The sequence below is a fragment of the Panicum virgatum genome, chromosome 3K, assembly GCF_016808335.1.
Source record: "Panicum virgatum strain AP13 chromosome 3K, P.virgatum_v5, whole genome shotgun sequence".
NCBI lineage: Eukaryota > Viridiplantae > Streptophyta > Magnoliopsida > Poales > Poaceae > Panicum > Panicum virgatum.
In genome coordinates this window covers 7381871-7403695 of record NC_053138.1, presented here as the reverse complement: position 1 = coordinate 7403695, position 21825 = coordinate 7381871, and the positions used below count along the sequence as shown (strand labels likewise).

Genomic DNA, 21825 nt, shown 5'->3' with positions numbered 1-21825 from the left:
TATTCTATATCAGCATATTCGGGTGACCTATACAGTCGACTGGGCTGTTGTTTGCTAGCTGCAGCCAGCTACTCGTGGTTGTATTCGGCTGTTGGCTGCTGCCAGCAAGGGGCAACCGAACAGGGTGTATATTTTCTCTTTTCATTACCAATAATACTTTTTATATTTCAGTAGTATGTGCTATAGCAAATTACTCAAAGGATAGGATGGAGGGAGAAATCTGCCTACATTTGAGCAAGAGAAAGGTGTAGTTTGGCGATCACCAAATAAAATTAGGTATTGGCGATGGAATTGGTAATCTGCTGGAGTACCTCCCATTACCAAAATAATAGATTTTTAGTATTGTCCCATACATTTTATCTTCTTCTTCGTCCAATTTTCAGCCGAACATATATACCTCTATTTGCATGGTAGTTGAACCTCACAGTAACTTGGGGATTCGTCGGCCACCAGGTATGAAGGCCGCCATGGCCCGTCATACTGGTGGCTCCGCCATTGGGTATAGGTGGGTAATTTATACAAAAATTAGGAGGTTACTTTAGATTTTTTTTATAATGGTAGAGGTGGGTAATAATTAACATACATGTTTAGGGGTGTTTAGTTTGGGGCAAATTCCCTCAATGCCATCAGCTAAACTTCTAATCCCTTGTTGTGACTGTAAGAGATTGTCCATGGATGGAAAATCAAATGTACAACACATTCCATCTGTCTAGGAGGATCTCCAGGTCCAAATGACTATCGAGCAATGCAAGGAGCTCCACTTGGGTGCAACTTTGGCCCAGTTTCAGAATGTACACCCCATCGAGATTACACTCAAAATCAGTGGAAACACTGTAGTCATAGTTGGGCTTTGGCACCAACGGTCAATCAAGGAACATAAGAACCCAACCGTCCTCCTCGCCTTCCTACTCCGACCCTACAACTATGGTGCATGTGGGAATTGTGTGATGGTTCGTGAACCTGACAAGAACCAAGGAGGGAATGAGAATAACAACACGGTTACATGGTGAAGCCATCACAAAATCATCGGACTTATACTTAGGGGTGGTAACAGGCCATTAAATTTGGCCTAGACAATCTAAGGGTTAGGCTCTAATCTTATACAATTTTGAGTTAAAAAATTTAATAAAAACTAAATTAAGCTGTAAAGTGACCACTAGAGCAATGGCCCATTACCACCCTACCTATCCTAATAGCAGGCTCAGCCACTAAGTTGTTTCTTGAACTCCATCGCGGGCATGCAAGTGGTGAGGTCCGATCCTAAAGTATATATCTAGTAGTGCGTCCATGCCGTAAGGGTGTGTCGACGACGACATCTAGTTTTTTTGGCGATTCTCTTTGTTTTTAGTGTGCTCTGGAGATCAAACTCGTGGTTTTTTTTTTCTACGAGGACTGGAGATAGAACCCTAATAATAGTGCATGATCTACAACCGACAACGACCACAACCCTAATAGTAACATGTAGGGATCGGATGCCATTTGGAATTAACAACCAACAAAACGTGTGTTTTAGGAAGTAGTGGAAGAAGTGTTACATTGTTTTCTGAAGATTGATTGTTCTCTGCATTTTGCTATTCTCCCAGCGTGAAGATATGACAAAAGTACAGTTTCGAAGAGCGAGTCTTGCATTGGAGGTCGTCGCCTTGGAGATAGCCAATCACATGGATGGAAGTATAACCTCTGGATAAGTTTATTATTTTTTCTTTTGTTCATTTTTCCCACTTAGTCAATGATGGTCGTTTATGTTTTGTGGTAATTGTGGCAGTCCCGCCTAAATTAATCCAGCTTAAGTGCGCTAACCATCATCGAAACGGCAACCAGGATTAACACGCACTTAAAACTGAGTAATCTGGCAGTGCTGTCGGGTAAATCCCGATTAAACCACTTAAAACAGGATCGACAAAGCAGTTTAGAGAATACAACATTCAGCAATTTTTACTATACAGAGTATGAAACTGAATTATTATTACAAACTGAGTTTGAATTTATAAAAGTATAACAGAGTTCAAGAGTGACGGTGTCGTGGTGTGGCAACCACAGCCGGGTGGCGGAATGTACCCGCCTAAGCCCAGAGGGTAAGTACTCGGGGGTTAGCTAGCGACTAGTTCGATCTCGCTCAAGAACACGAAGAACACAGCAGGTTTATAGTGGTTCGGGTCGCCGGAGTGTAATACCCTACGTCCACTGTGTGTTGTATTGCCTTGCCTCGAGAGAGTCTGCGAGAGCTTGTGTGTTCTGGGTGGCTTGTTGTGTACAGCGGGCGCTACCCTTTTATATCTCAAGGGAGGCGCGTACATGGCCGTGGGGTCCCCGACAGGTGGGCCCAACCGATGCAGTATAAAATAACGTACAGTTCATACATTATGGTGTCGCAGGCAAAGGAGATCTCTCTCCCGGATTTCCTTGCCTGCTCCTGGAATCTCCCGTTCAGCATGTCCAGGCACTGTCTTGTCGGAACGGCGCCAGGCGTAGCTAGCGGCATTGCCTGCCACGTAGCTGAACGGCTGTGTAGCTTGCAGCGTAGGCGGCATGATGGAAAAGTAACGTGCCGTCGTATCCAATTAATGCGGCAGACGGGCTCTGCGCGGGTGCGGCTGCACTGTGTATCTTGGTAATACGCGGTACACAGTGAGGCCTGACAAAGGCTGCCCCGCGTGTCGCGGCGGCAGAGCACGCCTCAACCACCAGCATTGAATGCGATGGGAGGGCGAGTCTTCCAGCGGAAGGCTCGCGCATGAGCCCGCGCCCGTGCCTCTGGGACACGTGGCGGCTCCGGACCCCCGGCGGTATGTTGGTTCTACCGCGCGGGAGGTCCGGATGGGCGCGGGAGGTCCCGGACCCCTATGGGGGTCCGGGGCCTCGGCTGGCAGCTCGGAGCTTTCTTTCCTCAGGGACACGTGGCGTCTCCGGACCCGTCCCCGAGCGGGGAGCGGGCCTAGGGCCGTTGGCCCGGTGAGTTAATAGCTGGACCCGTGGGGCCCGGCTGCTCCGCCCTTTACCACGCGGTAACGGATAACTACGCGGGCCTTACCTTGCTGCAGTAGAAGTGGGTATCCCTGCTATAGGGTACCGACAGACGGAAAACGAACGATAGTCTAGCGACGAAATAAGACGTCATGATGAAGCCCGTACATGACGTCATCCATTCTCAAATGTACCACCTGAAAAACAAAGCCACAAATAAGGCTGAGTATACTAATACTCAGCAAGGCTTACCCTACTAAGGGTATACTTAGCCCTTTATCTAGACATGTAAGGCTTTTGGCTTGAGGGGTTTGTTTGCCGAAAAGCAGTAAAGAGTAGATCCTTAATTTCATATTTTAGCTTTCAGGTTCTAGTTCAATTAACCATTCTAGATGAGCATCTATCCAATAGCATACATGGTGGAAATAATTATCTTTCATCATCCAACCAACCATATTCATCATCATCATCTTTCACTTCTTACTCTATGTGGCAAAAGGGTTAAGCAGTCCCAAACCGTGAGAAGCGGACGATTCGAATCGAATTTGTTAACCTGGCCAGGCAGACCTAACACACACGTATGGGAACCAAGTCACCCACACGACTTTTCCCCTTTCTTTCCGGGTTGTGGATCAGAGTCACCCTCCTCGACTACAAGAATCCACGCCACAGTACGTCGGGTCGTGAGCCTTCTTGCACCCGCATGTGGCCGCATGAGAACAACGTTCAAAGAGGGTGAGGGAGAAGTCCACTCGCCGGGCCGATCAGGTACTTAAGCTTACCGATTACCATATTTCTCGGCATGTGGTTAGTACGTTCAAAAGCTTAACCACCACTACCACACACTGCGGCCTTATCATTTTTCACTAAACAGATGGGGCATCACAAGGACCACAGCCCCGCCCGTGAGCCTTATAGTTGCAGCATGTAATAAACATTCAATTCCTATAATTCTTGCGAGTGACAGGAAATCACTCGACTTCTACTGAACCATTAGCCTAGCCAATTAGCGACCTACACATACTAGTGTTCAAGCATAGGTACCTATGATCATGCAGCTAAGGTTCCAAGCAACTCCTGTAAACTTAAATACGCAAGTAGGTAGGAACAATAATAAGTTGCATAAATTTAAAATAGAAGGACATGCTCCGGGGCTTGCCTGGGATTAACACTAGGCCAGTGTTAGTTAGAGAATACTCGCTCGGCGAACATCTTCCTTCGGTCGTGCACATCGGGATCCATCCGTCCATCTTCTGGATGTGTCCACCATTCACCATCTTCTGGCTCGACTCCAACGTCATGTCATTCACGTGGTTCATCTATCGTACCTAAATGGAATGCAACAATGCATATGTATGAATGCATAGAAGTGCAACACGCAAATCATTCATAAGGTACAACACACTTACATAAGCATCTAAAGCTATTTAACTCAATCATCACTCAAGCATCTCATAGGGATGAGCACATCAAGCTAACTTGGTTAACCTATCGCAAACAATTAGTTAACGAAAACTAGTTAAATTTAGTATTGCATTTACTTAACTTAGCATAAGCATCATTATTTGAGCTAGCTCTTGTTAAGTAAAACATCCTAAACTTTTTGTGTAGCAAAACATCAGAAACAAAATAAACATTTTAGATCTAGCATAGTAAGAACTTGTATGTAACTTCTATTTTATAAAGAATATAAAGTTGAAATTTTACTAGAATGAACAGCTATCTTAGATAAGCCACCGGTAAATTTTTCATATTTTTCTGAGCACTATACCTTTTATCTAGAATTAATGTATTTATGTATGTCTAAAATCATATGAGCAGCTTAAGTAGGAGTAAAAAGTTTCAAACTATTTCTGTGACATCTATGAGACAACATAACTCTACTGTATCAAAATCAACACTAGCACAAGTATGAAACAACATTAACAAAAACATAGTATCTAATCAAGATAGTTAAAATTATTTTATGGGCATGAAAATTTTACATGGAGCTCATCCATCATGTTTGTAGCTTCTGTCCAAAAACTAGCCTTGGTTCATGAATACAACATGAGATACATTTATGTATTATTTAATCTAATTTTTATCCTAGATTAAAATAGAAGCATAATATGAACATGTGACTGTAATAAAAGTTGTAGGTTTTGATCTAAGGATTCCAAAACAATTTAGTTTGCATTTTTATGATTTTTCTACGATATTATACAAATTTTCAAAGTTTGTTGTCTGAAGTTCAACTACATTTTACAAACTAGACCCTGGAATTTTCGTTTCTTTTAACTAGAGGTCCCTGGTCGGACCAGGAACAGAGGAGCGGCGGCCGGCCCTTTTCTGGCGAGCAGAGTCATCGGCGGTGGGGGCTAGGTTGGGGGAAATGGAGAGGAGTTCGAGCCGCACCTGCAGAGGGCCTTTGTGGGGGCTGGGGTGCTCGGAGGCGGCCGGTCCATGGCGAGTCAGGGGCGGCGGCGGCATTACTCGCTGGTGGCGGCACTCCGGTGAGGTAGGGGCGGCTAGGCTGGGCTAAGGAGCTTCACGGAGAGGCTAGGAAGGTATTGGGGTACTCAATTTGGGCCATGGGAGAGCGGACGGGCAGTGCCACGGCGAGCAGGGGCTCGCCGACGTTCATGGAGGCGGGCGGTGGCGCTCCGGTGTGGCTGGGCGGTGGTGGAGGGGTCGGGGAGGACCAGTGAAGGCCGGGGAAGCTCGCTAGAGGGTCGGTGTTGGGGGAGGAGGGGCGCAGGAGGGGGCTCCATGGTGACCTAGGGGGGCGGCCATGGCTCACGGCGGAGCTCGGGCGCTCAGGGGCGAGCCCGATTCGGCTCGGAGATGGGAATGGAGTGGAGAGGGAGGTCAGGAACATCTGTTGCGCGAGCCAAACGGCATGGCCGCGGCGTCGTCGTGGCGTTTCGAGCGGCCGTCCTCGGCGTGCGCACAGGAAGACGGCGCCGCGTGGCTAGGTCGAGAAGCATCGGGGAGGATCCGGGAGCGGGGAGGCGAGTTTGTCCGGGAAGAGCGGCGCGTGGCCGGCGGCGAGACAGCGATGAACGGCGAGGCGACGGCGTTGCGACAGGGAAGGAGGAGATGGTCGCGAGGGCAGTTCTGTAAATAACTCAAAGTTTCAAAGTCCAGTTCGTAAACTCATCTTTTTTCCTTTTTCATGGCCTCAAACGAAAAACTTTTGAATACCAAACTTGCTTAAAATTTTGAGATCTACAACTTTCGTTTTAGGCACTTTTTCATTTGAATAAAGATTTGAAAGATAAAATTTAAAACTTGAGTGCATTTGAAAAGGCCCTATACGCTTCGAAATTCAAATTTTTCTCCCATTTTTGTGTGGTAACTTGAAAAACTTTGGAACACGAAAGTTGTTCGTCATTCGAAAACCTATAACATTGGTTTTGAGCAAAGGTCCATTTAAGCAATGGTTTGAAATTTATTTTTAAAACTTGTTGGTTACAATTTGAAAGATAATTTAAACGTTTAAAAACTGTGATTTGAAAAACTCGTCATTTCATGTGTAAAACTTCATTTTCTCACCTGTTTTCATATACACATAGACATACATACACATGCATATTCAAACACACACATATATTATTTCCCAAAAGAAATGCATAATTTGAATTGCTCTTGCTTATTAAGCATGATTCTGTGTTTATTATTTCTTGCTTAGTATTTTAAAAATCTGGAATATCACAGTAATCAAATGGCTGCATACACTTTATATGTTGAGGCCGGAACTCATTTCCATCGTCTAAAAGAAAAGCTATTCTCCGCGGAATGTAACTCTGATTGATATGATCACCAATTTACTACCAGTTACAAATACGTGAACATAATCAAGATCTCCATCACCGATCACAACTCGCAGGTAGCCGTCAGCACCGCCAAGAACGTGCACGGTTTGTATTGTATCCTCCCATTGGGTCGGTCGGTCATGAGCACCACAGAAAAGAGGAAAAGCAGCAGCAACACAAAAATAAGGCTACACGGAGACAGAATGGTACAGGCCTGCTTTTTCCTGCTTTATTTTTTCCCCCTTCCTGCTTACCCGGGCCCACCCGAGTCCGATCCCTCACTGATATCATCCCTGCCTCAGTCTCATCTTCCCTTTTTCATTCTCTCCCTCCTTCCGGCTCACACCCCCTGATTCCCCCATCAGCCTCACCTCCCCTCCACTACCTCCGAGCAGCAGCCAAGAGAGAGGGAGCTCCGCAAGCCGCGGCACAAGAGGAGGCAAACCCTAGCACAAAGACTCACTTTCTCCGGAGCAAGCCAGGCCGGATAGCATAGCATCCGCATCGCCGCCGCATCACCCACCACCATGATCTTCCCCCCTGCCTTCCTGGATTCCTCGAGCTGGAACGATAACCAGGTAACCCGATTTCGCTAGTCAATTTTGTTTGCATCTCCCCTGCTGCCTTTCTTTTCCCCAGATTTTATTCACTCTCTTTTGAACAAGCGCGAATAAAAGGAGAAAGTTGCTGCGCTGCGCGCGACGATAATATAGTTTGCAGCTCAAAAGAAGAGAATAACTAACGCTGCTCCTCTACTAGGGCTTGCTAAATATTCCGATCCAAGCACTACATATCTGCTTGCTTGGTATATACTAGCAAGGCCGCGCGCGGCTTGATTTTCTTGCCGAGATCAAATTCTGAATTGACCGGGGCGGCCCTATGGTTTTTTTTATTCTCCTCTCTTGCTTGTTGATGCTTTTTCTGATCTTTGATTCGATTTTGCAATAGCAGCAGCAGCAGCAGCAAGCTCACCACCACCAGCAGGTTGCCGCCAGCGGAGGTGGCGGCGAGGGCAATCATGACCTTCTCCAGCCATCAATCATGGGGGGAGCGCTTCCCGAAGGTGGTGCTGCTGGCGGCGGCGGCGGCGGGCAGGTGGGGCTGGCGAAGCCGATATCCATGGCCGAGCGCGCGCGGCTGGCGAGGATCCCGCTGCCGGAGCCGGGGCTCAAGTGCCCCCGCTGCGAGTCCACCAACACCAAGTTCTGCTACTTCAACAACTACTCGCTGTCGCAGCCGCGCCACTTCTGCCGCGCCTGCCGCCGCTACTGGACGCGCGGCGGCGCGCTCCGCAACGTGCCCGTCGGCGGGGGCTACCGCCGCCACGCCAAGCGCGCCAAGCCCAAGCAGGCGGCGGCCGCCGGGACGACGTCATCGGCCACCGCCACCGCCGCGCTGGCTCCCGCCGGGTCCGCCACGTCGTCAGCCGCCTGCACCACCACGACCAACGTGCCCGCGCTCCCCGGCGGCCCCGCCATGCTCGGCGGCAACCACCTGTCCATGCTGCCACCGCTGCTGCGCCTCGCCGACTTCGACGCCATGAGCCTCGGCTCGAGCTTCTCCGGGATGGGGAAGCCGCCCCTCGACGCCGCGGGAGGCTACTCGGTGGGTGGCAGCAGCGGTCCCGGGCTGGAGCAGTGGAGGGTGCAGCAGATGCAAAGCTTCCCGTTCCTGCATGCGATGGACCAGGGCCCGCTGTGGCCACCTCTGGCCATGACAATGGCGCCCGGGATGTTCCAGCTAGGTCTAGACAGTGGCGATGGCCGTGGCGCCGGTGGAGAAGACGGGTCGGGAGAGCTCCACGTGATGCAAGCCAAGAGGGAAGGCGGCGGCGGCTACCCAGCAAGAGGCATCTATGGCGATCACCACCTCGCCGCTGCCGGTTACGCTTCCTATTCCAACAATGCTGCTACAGGTAACCATCTCTTGTAATGGTCAGGGCCATCTACAATGATCGTTAAGACGTTAGTTGTTCCTACAACTAGCTAGAGACGGAGTGTGTGATGGTATTGTGATGTAGAAAAGGCTAGCATGCATTTGCAATGTTTTCTTCTTCAAGAACTGGTGGAGAGGGAGAGGGGGGGGGGGGGGGGGGGGGGAGAGAGAGAGACAATGGTGCTCGATTTGGACATGGACGAGCCGTATGCTGGATCATGCATGCACAAGTATTATCTATAGCTGCACGTTAGCTCGAATGATCACTAGCTTGGTTTTATGTTTCTTCTTTCTTTCTTTGTTTTTCCCTATGATGATCGGGTCCATTTAGGTTTCACTGTCGAGCATTTGGGGTGAAGTAATGTGTACTGCTGTTGATCATTTTGTTCATGGAAACACCTATCATATGTCAATTATTCCCCCCTTTTAACTACATATATATAGCTCTCTTGATCTCCATATATACATGAGCAAACTGTTGCTTGCTGATCGATCCGTGTTGGTGAATTTGAGCAGCGGTGCAACTAATCAGCTACTTATTACTGGAGATTGGAGAAGCATATATATGCAGAAGAAATGGAATGGAGATTTCATTTCTTGCATGCATGAATGTGCAAAATATAGAATGCATGCATGCTGGCAGTATAAAGTTTAAATGCATGTTAGTTTCCCAAGCATGCAATACTATTATATATATAAATCTCCAATATATAGGAGCAGTTAATTTGTAGTATGTACATATCTCCCATAAATAGGAAGTTAGGAACTAGCTGGTTAATTATATTCAGTGGTGTAGCTAGCATTGTGTAATTGCAGTGTTATTCGTGGAGAGAGAAAGGGTGTAGTCAAAGAGCGAGCTGAGGCCCGTTCAAAAGGGTGTGTCTTTTGCTAGCTTGTTTTTCACCTTTTACTTTACCATCTTTTTACAGTGATAGAACGTACTAAAGCAAGCGTGATGAAATCCAAGGTCTTTTGTGTTCCATGAAGACCATATATATTGCATTGATCGACCAGCTCAGTAGACGATATGATGCACATATCTAGGTGGAGAGAGAGTGAGCTGATGAGCTTTATCTTCACCTGACTAGCTATATAGGCAACTACTGCCCCACCGTGGCCAATTGTTTCTCCCTAACACTGCTAATTATTGTATGAGCACGTATGTACTCAAACTACTGATAGTATGGGCCGGGGGTAGGTATAGCAAGATACACAGAGAGAGTTAATTAGCTGCTAATTAAGAGTAAGCATGTAGTAGTATTACTCCAGCTAATTTAGTAATTTATCTCCACAATGTATAGGTAGGGTATACTAGATTGATTATTATGCATAATTTATTTATACATGTAAGGACAAGATAGATGCTCATGATGCATGGCACTGCTGGCATAGAATAAAGGAAAAGGAGTCGTCCTGAAAAGCAAGCAAGCTAAGAGGGAGAATTCCTTCTTCATATGAGTTTGTGTGATCGATCTCTGCTGCGGCTATATATGTACACGTAAGCCAGCTAGCTTGAGCCAGAGGCTATGTGGGTGGCGCAGTGGATCATATCTTTGAATGATTCGAGTATATATCTATATATGGAAGCGAGAAGGACGAGGATATAGATAGATGATCGGAGATCGAGACGAGAGGCCGGCCGGCCGGCCTGGCCAGGGTAGGTAGGTAGTACCGTAGTAGCTATCAGATCTATGGAAGAAGCATCTATTCATCTGATAGACGATGAACTGAGGAAGAAGCCACCATGCGGGCATATATGCAAGCTGCTGCTGCGCAGGATTACCGGCCGGTCAGTTACATTGCAGTTCGAGATGGAACACCACTGAGAAAGAGAGAGAGGACTATAGACTATAGAGCACAGTGCTGGCTAGCTTGCTTAGAACGGAGCAACGGTGTTGTGTTCCCAAAAGCACGAGGCCGGCCGGCAGCACTGCAGGTACACAGAAGAAAAGCGAAAGGAAGCAGCGTACGAAGCCACACCCGCGAAGGGGATGATCGAGAGAGCCTGCATGAGAGAGAATGGAATGTGTATATATATATATATATAAGCTAGAGAGAGAGAAAGAGAAGATGAGAGAGAGAAAGAGATCAGAGATAGCATCAACAAGCAGATAATGGTGGTGGTAGGATCGTCGTCATCGTCGCAGTAGCTGGTTGGTTGGTAATGGCGCCCGGTACGGTGGCCGGGCCGCGCGTACGTATTGGAATTGGAATCGGAAGCGAATGGTCCAAGATCTCGAATTCTCGCATTGATATGCGCATGTTACTCGGAGGCGGAGGGAATCAGATTCTCTCCCGCTTTGCGCTGCCTGCTTTAAATTTGGGTCGCCTTTGCTTTCTCGAAGGCCTAGGGAGCCCTACACAACCCTGGCCGGCCGTGCTGCTGCTCTCTCTCTCTGCCCGCTCATCATCTACTACTAACAATACTAGCAGCAGCCATCTCTCTCCTCTCCAGTGGTGGATTTACATGGGGGCTAGGGGGCTGGAGCCCCCCTACTGCCTTGCAAACTTGGATCCCCCCGCCGCCCCCCCCTAAAAATTTTAACAACATTGATGAAAGAAGGGAGGAGCTTAAAGTAGAAGAAGGTCACCCCCTATTCCTCATTCCTGGATTCGCCCCTGCTCCTCCCCCTTGCAGCCAGAGCAGCCAGCGCCCGGCCCGGCAGTCCCTGTTCTCCCCTTTGGGAGAATAAAGCCACCATGCACATGCGCTCATGCTCCTTGCTACTCAGCTCGCTACTATACACCACACCTGTACATCATACAGTCTCCGATCCCTCCACTCCACAGTGGCTACATACTGAGTCAATCAGGAAAGATCTAGAGAGACAGAGACCTGCTGCATTGCGATTGCATACATGGCTAGCTAGCTGTTTTCTCTTTTATTCTGCTCAGCAGTTCTTTTCTAGATTCCTGGTGAGGAACAAGGAATTCAATGATTTAACCCATTCATGCATGCATGTAAGACGTATAGCATCTCTATTCTTTAAGGTATCTCACACAGATCGATCGATCGATCGGTCTATCTCGTGTTGCTAGCTAGGACTGTCCTCCAGCATGCATGCAGTCACTACCGGAAATCGCTAGAATGCCGTGTGCCTAGTTCTTTGCCGTGTGATTTTTATCGGGCACACGGCAAAATTATAATTTTTTTCTCTTCTCACCTCGAAACTTTTTCTACCCACTACATACAACATGTAGTACCCCAAGTTAAAATTAGGTACATTTTTAAATTTTTTTGCTATATATAACTAATTAATTGCATTTCAAGCAATTTTTTGAATCAAGTCATATTTGAACTGCAAATGATTCAAATAATAAAATAAAATTAGTGAAAAAATGATACTCATATTATTTAGCCCAATTTGAGGTCTTACACGTGAAATGAAAAGAAAATTTTCAACATCTTGTATAGGAAACACGGCCACGAACATGTGTTCGAATGATTTTAAAATTCTAAAAAAAGCAAATGAAGCCTGAAAATTATGAGATTTATCAATATCTCGTTATATCATATGTGAAGGCAGTGGTAAAAATTTGAGTAGGTTTCGTAATTTTTCCATGCACGGTGCTTACAAATGGAAACATCTCCGGAGAAGATTCGGAGATTTGAGAAGGATGCAGTTAGGTTTGGAGCAAAAGTGACGGTTGAATTTGAGTTCGACTTCAAAAGTTTTTCCACTCTTCCCATACAACATGTGGTACTCCATATTAAAATTTGGTATATTTTTGTATTTATATTCTATATTTAACTAATTAAATACATTTCAAATAAGTTTATACCAAAGTTTATACTAATTAAAATTTCAAAAAGTTTATACCAAAGTCATATAGCTCGATGGAATCTAAAACTTTGTAGTTATCAACTTTTGTATTTGACATGAATTTAGAAGAACACGTGATAAAAAAAAGAAGGAAAAATGAAAATCATATCATCTTTGCCGAGTGTATTTGTGGACACTCGGCAAAGTTGCCATGTCATCGATTCGTCCCTTGAAATGGGGCTCTCCCATTGGCCCTCACGTGCTCTCACTCTCCCTCCGTCTCTCTCTCTCTCCTGCCGCTACCTTTTCTTCTCCGCCTCCCCTGCTCCCTCCAGATCTCGGCGGCAGTCAGCGCGTGGCGGCGAGGCTGGCCGAGGCGGTGAGGCAACGCGCGTGCGGGCTGCGGCGGCGAGAGGCGCGCGAGGCGGGGCGGGCCCCTCCTTCTCCCGGCTGCGAGGCTCGCGAGCGGGCTGTGGCGGCGAGAGGCGCGCGCCCCTCCTGCTCCCGGTGGCGAGGCTCGCGGGCAGGCTGCGGCGGCGAGAGGTGCGCGCGCCCTCCTGCTCCCGGCGGCGAGGCTCGCGGGCGGGCTGCTGCGGGGAGAGGCGGGCGCGGCGGGGCGGGCCCCTCCTTCTCCCGGCGGCGAAGTTCGGGGGCAGGCCGTGGCAGCGAGAGGCGCGCGCGGCGGGGCGAGCCCCTCCTTCTCCCGGCGGCAAGGCTCGCGGGCGGGCGGCGGCGGCGAGAGGCGCGCGCGGTGGGGCGGGCCCCTCCTTGTCTCGCCGGCGAGGCACGCGCACGGCGGAGGAGCCGAGGTACCCCTGCTATGAATCGCCCCGGCCGGCGCTCCCGGCCAACAAGGACCACCAGCGGCGACCGTCCTTCCCCTCTGGCGCCGTCGCGGACCAGGAGGCGCCTGCCCCCCTCGTGCAGCGGCGACGGCCGAGACCACGACGGCGGTGGTGGGGACCAAGAGCGCGGCGGTGGCGGCGGCTCCTCCAAGCGGCGACGGCAGGGACCACGACGGCGGCCGCTACGGCTCCTCCGAGCGGTGATGCCGGACAATGGTGTCGGCGGCGGCGGACAGTGGTGCCGGCGGCGGCGCCACACACGGCTGTTTTTTTTATTCCTTCAAAATTTGTTTGCTGAGTGCTACAAACCACACGGCAAAGAGTTTACCGTGTGCCCGATAAATGGCACACAGCAAAAGACCTATTTGCCGACGTCTATTTGCCGTGTGTTGTTTGCCGTGTGCAGCACACGGCAAACCGTTTGCCGTGAGTTTTTCACCCTTTGCCGTGTGACTTTGGCACACGGCAAACTGCCGGCCTCCCGTAGTGAGTGTGGCTCCTGCTGAAATGGCAATATGCCGGCATCAGTTCGTTTGGAATATAAGTTGCACGTGCGTTCATCAGCTAGCTGTGTGGGGGAAGCAAGACACATTATTTCGAATAGCGACTAAACAATACTAATTGGAGGCAGATATAAAGGTCTTTTACTTGGGATATATACATCTTATCTTACTATTACTGATTGGAAATGTGGATATACTTGAAAAAGTAGAGAAATTCTAGAAATTCCTACAAAAATAAAAAACATCCGGCCATCAATCTGACAACTCTAATCATAATAGCATTAGATCTGTTATATCTTTACTAATAAATTATCCATCTATATCATTATGAAAATAAACTAAAGTAACTCTCTAAATATTTATCTAAATTACCCACCTTTTCTATTATAAAAAAATCTAAAGTAACCCTCTAATTTTTATGTAAATTACCCACCTAAGCCATTATAAAAATAATGCAAATACCCCCTAAATTTGCATACAAATTATCCAATTAGATCATTATTAAAAGTTAAAGGAACCCCTAAATCTGAATCTAAATTATATAATCACAACAAAGTCTTAAAGTACACCAATTTAAAAGTTGAAATCACTATTTTTATGTTTATTATATTATTTATGTTATTATTTATATAAAAATACTACCCACGATATGTGTCATCATGTATTCATGTACGATGGAATAAATAAGAATACCAATTCACAAACAAATGGTTCTGTCAAATATATATCAAACACAAATGGAGGTGTGATGCAAAATGAAATCTATTGAAACTAGATAATGACAAGTATGCATTTTAATTATGTGTTGGAATATTTAATACATGAAAGAGAGTGTGAGATAGATAACTATAATTATTAGCTATAGTCTTTATTTTTATATTAATTCTAATTGCGGGAGCATTGATAGGCCAGTCCGCTTAATTAGACGCTAGCAGAGCGGGGAGGTTGATGACGAGATGGATCGACAGTTTAAGAGGGACAGCATGCATATACTATATGTATCATGAAACAAGTGGCACGGATTATATTGGATCCCCCATGTCACTTTATTTTACTCGTATTTTTCTTCTTTCAACTTAAATTTGGAATGTTCAACTTGAAATTCAAGTCACAAGTACAGTGTGGATGACCTTAAAATAAAGTCTAAGACAATGGAAAATGGGCAATCCATTTACACATCAACAATGCAACGTTATTTTTGAAAAATGAGATCGATGTTGCAACTACCAATTCAAATTTAAAACAGTTAAACGAACGGGGCTTCCGTATTTGAGCCCAAGTCGTTAGTGTCGCGCGCGGCATTGCTATTGGGCTCCCTATGAGGTCACGTCGGCCCAGATAGCTAGAGTCTCCCTGCTCAGTTTCCAAGATTATTGAGCCCATCATTCCTAGTAGTATTTCGCAGTTCCCCTTTTTCCTTTCTTTCCTGGGGAAAAAAAAAGCTTTATTCCCCCTTTTTTTCCTGATTAATTTTCGGGGCCTTTTAGATGGAGAATTATTTGGACGCACGAATACTGACTGCTCCAAGATTACTTTTTCTCGCGATCAAAGCGGGATACACGGCGGCCACGAACTGTAGTGGAAGCAATCGGATTAGGCAGACGCAAGAAACGCGTCCTTGAGAGAGACAGAAAATGAGAAGAAAAGCGTGGAATTGGACTTCAGAATATTTATTGGTCCCTTGGAAATAAATACGAGAATGCTTCTCCCAGAAACTTCCATGCTGACTCGGTAGTAACTAATATATCAGCATTTGAAGAAAAGTAGGCTGATCTGAGATCGCCACGATGATCGACGAATAGTACAAGGCAATACATCTGAGCTGCGGCATCTAGTTCCTTAACTTCTTCTGACTGTTATTCTTGCCAAGATCGAGCCGCAGCAGCTGCTGGGTAGGAAAGAACTGCCGCTGTCGATTCGCAACTTTTCATCATCACACATCAGTACATCACTGCTGCCTGTTTCCAAACTAGCCACGATCAGAGACTGAATCCAGCGGATGGTATGACTATCCGGTTGAGAAGTCGTACCGAACCAAACGAGCTAATAATTCTTAAAAAAGAATTAGGTTTGCGCATATTATTACCAAAATTTTATACTCAACAAGGCTACAATAAAACCCAACAAAATTGTACTTGAAGACTTGAAGTAGGCAAATAGCATAAAGTAAGATATGAGAATGGTCAGTAACGTACTGCCCCAGCGGCTATAGCGTTACGGGAAGACCAAGATGCTCGGCGCTTGTGCTTCCCCTCGAAGGCACCTACGCCTTGGCCATTTTGGTTTTGATCCTCGTCTCCTCCGGACCACCCCAAGCAAAAGAAGAAACGCGCGCGTCGCATCGCCCGTTTCCAATTCCAATTCCGCATCGAAAATTCCGACGGTGTACGGGTGGGAGTGGGACCCAGTGTCAGCGTCAGCCAAGCGTCTAGAAGCCGGCAAGTTGACTCGGCCAGCCGCGGTCCTCCCAGTTCGTACCGGTGACCCCAAGCCCATCTCGACCGTCCATTTCCACCCTTCCCACCATCAGCCCATCAGGGCCGTCCTTCTCTGCAGCCCTCGCGTCGGCTACCCGCCAATTCTTTGCCTCGCGCTGAAACCGCGTCCTCTTCTTCTTCAGTTTCTCCTCCGATCCGTCTCTTGGATTCTCCCAACTCCGGCCATATTGCCGGGGGCGGAGCAGGAGGAGGAGGAGGACGTCGTCAGAGAGGCGCCGCGGACCTCCTCTCCCCCTCCGCCGCTGGTGCTTCCTCAGCCTGCCTGCCAACCCCAGTCCCAGGCCTCCGCCGCCATGCCGATCCGCAAGGCGCTGGGCGCGGTCAAGGACCAGGCCAGCATCGGCATGGCCCGGGTCTCGGGCGCCGTCAAGCCCGACCTCGACGTCGCCATCGTGCGCGCCACCTCCCACGACGGCGCGCCCCCCGACGACCGCCACGCGCGCGAGGTGCTCCGCCTCGCCGCGGGGGGCTCCCAGCGCGCCTGCGTCGCCTCCCTCGCGCGCCGTCTCGCGCGCACCCGCGACTACGTCGTCGCCGCCAAGTGCCTCGCGCTCCTGCACCGCCTCGCCGCCGAGGGGGACCCGCACCTCCGCGGCGAGCTCCTCCGCCCCGCCCAGGCTGGGAGGCGCGCCGGCGAGCCCGTCCTCTCGCTGCTCCTCGACTTCCGCGACGAGGCGCACGCCGCGTCCTGGGACCACTCCGCCTTCGTCCGCGCCTACGCGCTCTACCTCGACGAGCGCGTCCGCTTCCTCGCCTCGCTCCTCCCCCCGCCCCGCGTCGTGCGCTTCGCCGACGACTACACCAGAGGCATCGGCGGCGGCGGCGGCGCGTCCCCGCCCGCGCCGGCGTCGGTGCGCGACATGGACCCCGAGGGCCTCCTGGTCCGCGCGCGCCAGCTGCGGCTGCTGCTCGACCGCTTCCTCGCGTGCCGCCCCGCGGGCGCCGCCAGGGACAGCCGCGTCGTGCTATCCGCGCTCTACCCGCTGCTCAAGGAGAGCTTCCAGCTCCACGAGGACCTCTCCGCCGTGCTCGCCGTCCTGCTCGACCGCTTCTTCGACATGGACTACCCCGAGTGCGTCAAGGCGTTCGAGACCTACGTCAGCACCGCCAGGCAGATCGACAGCCTCCTCGCCTTCTACGCCTGGTGCGACGACGTCGGCGTCGCGCGATCCTCCGACTTCCCCGAGGTCAAGCGCATCGACGAGAAGCTCCTCGAGACGCTCGAGCAGTTCCTGCGGGAGCGCGGCCAGGCAGGCCGCAGCTCGCCGCCGCCAGTTCCGGCACAATCGGCGCCCCAATCCACCGGGCAAGCCCAAGACGACGCCGACATGAACAGCGTCAAGGCGCTCCCGGCGCCGGAGACCACCCGATCGGTGCCGGCGAAAGCCTCTGCGGCTGCGGCACTGGCGGCCAACAACATGACCAGTCAGGCTGATCTGGTCGACCTCAGAGAACCGGCGGACGAGCAGGAGAACAAGCTCGCGCTCGCGCTCTTCTCCGCGGCGCCGGCGACGAGCAGCGGCGCCGACAGCAGCTGGGTCGCGTTCCCGTCGGACTCGGACGACGCTCCGCCGGCGGCGACCTCGGCGTGGCATGCGCCGGCCGCGGAGCCCGGGAAGGCGGACTGGGAGCTGGCGCTGGTGGAGACGGCGAGCAGCCTGTCCCGGCAGACGGCGTCCCTCGGCGGTGGGATGGACCCTCTGCTCCTGGGCGGGATGTACGACCAGGGCGCGGTCCGGCAGCAGGTGGCCGCGCAGGCCGCGTCGGGGAGCGCGAGCAGCGTGGCGCTGCCGGCGCCCGGGCGCAGCGCGGCGGCGGCGGCCGTGCTGATGCTGCCGGCGCCCGACGGCACGGTGCAGGCGGTCGGGGGCGACCCGTTCGCGGCGTCGCTGGCGGTGCCGCCGCCGTCGTACGTGCAGATGGCGGAGATGGAGCGGAAGCAGCAGCTGCTGGTGCAGGAGCAGCAGATGTGGGCGCAGTACCGGCAGGGCGGCATGCGGGGGCAGCCCGCCGGGTTCAGCGGGCTCGCCGCCGGCAGCGTGTTCGCGCCGAACACCGCCGTGGCCATGCCCTACGGCTACGGAATGCCGGTGGCGTACAACCATGTCGGCGGATACTATTAGCGATGCGATGCGAGGATCATGGTTGTGTGAATAACACTACTCGTGATCGATGGCAACAAGTTATAGTGCTTGTCTCTCGATCGATTCTGATACTGAGATAAGAATCCGGTTCTATACTGATATAAGAATCCGGTGCTGTTGGATGTCGATCCTGTTCGTGTCATGCAGTTTGCAGTTGATGTCGAGCTCAGGGTACAACACCACCATTGTGTTCCCTTCAAAAAAAAAACCACCCTTGTGCACGTATGTGTTTGAACGGATCTTCCAATGCGGTTGAAAAATGTCGTTATCTTTGATACTTGTTCAGTGCTCGCTTCTCTCTCTCTTTTTTTTTTTGAAAAGATGTGTTCCCTCCTTCTAGGTTGCAATGTTTGGCGTCGGTTCCAGCTTGTCAGAAGAATGCCCAGCCTTTATGGGCTGAATTCAGAATTCTCAGCTGACGATGGATGGGATGCAGGCAGCAGGGCCGGGCCAAAATGGGCCTAATGACTCATGGGCCGGGGCTACATTTCCACCTCAAGGAACAACAGAGACATGGCTCCTTTCGGCCCGATACGGAGATAAATGCAGCCCAAACACACAAGTTTTGTCGTCTCTATGTTAGTATTATCAACGAGACATCCGATAAAAGAGCGCTTCAGTTTCCACTCAAAAAGAAGAAAAGAGCGCTTACTGTTGTAATTTGTTGATCAGGTTTAATTTACATTGTGAAACGATAAAGCTCGTTGTTGCAGACACTGTTGTTAAAAAAAAGGATGAGCTATCTCTTTAATTTTGCGTGCAACTAAGATTTGCAACCTAGTAGCTGTTTTTTTTTTTTTGAAACGCAACCTAATAGCTGTTATCAATGGAGGCAGAAGCGGTTACAGTACTAACAGATTCGGCCGTTATGCTTTGCGTTAATCCAAAGAATAATCTAATGATAATCAGCCGGCGAGCGACCATGGGTGCGTCCGGGCCGACTCGATCCGATGCGATGAACGTGTCAGCCTCTCCGCGAGAGGCGAGACCCACCGTCAGACTGAAAGCGAAAGGGAAGCTGACAAAAAAGAGAGAGGCATTTGAATAGTGCAAATTATATATACACACTGCTTATTCACACCTGCTTATTGCCAATATAATTAAGTTTGTTACACCAGATACTCCTAGATCGCCACGCAACCAAGTTTTATTGTGTTTTTTTTTTGTTGTGTTGTGAGAACGTGAGAACGTTTTCTCGAGCCAGTGCTAAACACGGCCGTGCTGGAATTTGTCAGCATTACACACACCCTAGCACCTGTAAGATATTTTCATTCCTCTGATGATGAAGAAAGTCCAGATCAACCTCTCAAAAAGAAAAGAAGAAAGTCCGCACCTAACTCCAGCCGGCCGATCAGTTTAATTTCTTTACGCGAAGTAGTCGTATCTGCAACTCGGTCCCAGGGGAAAACGACAGGGATATGCGGCTCCGGTGGATGATCTGAATCGGATGATTAGTTGGTTCCTGAGAAAGATTAACTTATTATTGGTGAATTTTGCGTGCATTGTTCAAAGGGTCAGCTGGTCAGGAGATGTGCTGAGTTTTCTCACCTGATCCATCCGAGCGTAGGTTGAGGTGGCCGACTTCTGACCCAAACTAATAATACGGGAAAAATGCGCAGTTATTGTGCTCCAACGGTGTGTATGCCTGTATGGGTCGGTAGATGGCCAACGGTGCATTTTCTAATCTTACCCCAAAAAAAAAAACTTGGTTAGTAGGAGGTACGAACAACGATCTACGTTAACCATCCAAGCTACGCCCCTCGTACCAACCTTTTTTCCCCCCTTGCACGTAGCTCCTCAAAAGCCTCTTTATTATTCCCTCCTCGATCTATTATTGACATCTCAAAATCAAATGCTGACGACCACACAACCCGGCCCGAACCAGACCGAGCATGCATCAGTGTAATTGGTACTGGGTGGTCCATGCTCATCATCATAAGGGGCGGATTGCAAGAGGGCGCCCGATCAGACGGTCCCTAGTTTTTGTTGGCACCATATATTACCAGACCATACATCCAAAGGCACATAGGAGTAGTAGGTATTTAATTTGAAGGGAGACCCATAACTTAGCCAGGTAGGTAGGGCCGTTGCTTTCATAAAACCTACGCCCATTCAGTAGTAGTGGCCTTGTTTGGTTTGTGCTCCAATTGTAGCGCTAGTGAATAGTAATAATTTTGACTACTAATTATATTGTCAAACAAAGGCAGTTTACAAAACCAACTTTAGAACCCCGCGCTAGTGACCCTGAAGAATCTAATGAGGCCTTTGACCGCGCGATTAGAGAATGGTACTGTAGCATCACTGTAGCTAATTATCGATTAATTACCGTCATTAGATTCATCGTGAAAAGTTACACCCATCCGTAAATTTTTTTTGCAAATAGACTTCATTTAATACTTCATGCACACGAGATTCTTTTTTCGAAATACGTGCGCGCTAGTTTTTTAGCCCAGCCAAACAAGGCCAGTATGACAGTAGGTAGGTTACTCGATAGTTGCTGGGCGAGTATGAACGCATGCCAAAGAAGAAAATGGAGGGGCTCGATGGATCGCCCGTGCATTTGAGAGAGACGGCCGGCCGGGCGCTGGCGGATCGGATCAACTGCACCACTGGCCACGCGCGGAGACGAGATCAGGGACGACCGACCTGACCAGTCGTACGCCCCCCCCCCCCCCCCCCCCCCCCCCCCTGTTGTTGAAGAAGAGCAGCGGATGATCGTGTCCAGTGAATGAGAGTCCGATCGAGACCACACGGCCGGGCACCGGGAAAGACTCCGGGACACGGTCCACACTGGCTGGCCTGCGGCGCTCATGGCCGGGCCCACGCACGGAGTTGTACGAACGGTGTGCGGTAGCGTGCAAATGACGGGCAAGCATCTGTTAAGCTACGGACTGCATTTCCACACCACAATTATTGTATGGCCCAAAGTTAATCCGATGTACGCGCACATGTGCACCTCAGGTGACATAGGCAAAAAGTTGTAGAAGAAAAGTTACCATAAACCTGAGCTGTGTGCCTGCGCGTGTGTGGGTGTGGTTACGACACACTCGCACGCAAATTTGTGGCCAGGTCGTACCGGATCTCGTTTGTGAGGTTTAAAGAGATGTGGTGGCCAGATCACCTCCGAGCATGTTATTAGCATGCCCAAAATTAACCTTGCATAGTCCTGCCCGCAACATGGACTTTTACTCTCTTTTTTTTGATTTTCTTACTGCTGCTATTACTATATATACAAGCTGAGATGGAGATGTGAGTGGTGCACTACACGCGGGCGACAGGTAATATCGTGTACAACTCGTGTCCGAACTGTCACCTCCCTGGTGTTGCACTGCACCGCGCAAGGAGGCTAGGTGTGTGACGTGACAACAAGGCCCA

The 21825-nt window shown here is 49.7% G+C and overlaps 2 protein-coding genes across 4 annotated transcripts; both read left to right on the top strand.

Annotated features, from left to right (window-relative positions):
• Nucleotides 1-7064: 7064 nt before the first annotated feature.
• LOC120697225 (dof zinc finger protein DOF3.6-like) lies at nucleotides 7065-9155 on the top strand. 3 transcript variants are annotated; one of them, XM_039980385.1, is made up of 2 exons: nucleotides 7065-7339; nucleotides 7716-9155. In XM_039980385.1, the coding sequence occupies exons 1-2, from the start codon at nucleotides 7289-7291 to the stop codon at nucleotides 8691-8693; spliced, it is 1029 nt and encodes a 342-aa protein (XP_039836319.1). In that variant the 5' UTR covers nucleotides 7065-7288; the 3' UTR covers nucleotides 8694-9155. The 3 variants fall into 3 exon arrangements, with proteins under 3 accessions (XP_039836319.1, XP_039836318.1, XP_039836317.1); XM_039980384.1 differs by having other exon boundaries at nucleotides 7067-7339; nucleotides 7713-9155; XM_039980383.1 differs by having other exon boundaries at nucleotides 7067-7339; nucleotides 7710-9155.
• A 6126-nt stretch (nucleotides 9156-15281) lies between these two features.
• Nucleotides 15282-18576, top strand: LOC120697224 (probable clathrin assembly protein At4g32285). The gene has a single exon (XM_039980382.1). It carries the CDS (start codon nucleotides 16039-16041, stop codon nucleotides 18427-18429), a length of 2391 nt encoding a protein of 796 aa, XP_039836316.1. The 5' UTR covers nucleotides 15282-16038; the 3' UTR covers nucleotides 18430-18576.
• The last annotated feature ends 3249 nt before the right edge of the window (nucleotides 18577-21825 follow it).

What these genes read in the sequence shown, in the direction of transcription:
- LOC120697225 (XM_039980383.1), top strand. Translation starts at nt 7,289, where the DNA reads ATGATCTTCCCCCCTGCCTTCCTGGATTCCTCGAGCTGGAACGATAAC. An exon ending in CGAGCTGGAACGATAACCAG is followed by an intron (nt 7,340 to 7,709) that starts GTAACCCGATTT and finishes ATTTTGCAATAG; the next exon opens with CAGCAGCAGCAGCAGCAAGC.
- LOC120697224 (XM_039980382.1), top strand. Translation starts at nt 16,039, where the DNA reads ATGCTCGGCGCTTGTGCTTCCCCTCGAAGGCACCTACGCCTTGGCCAT.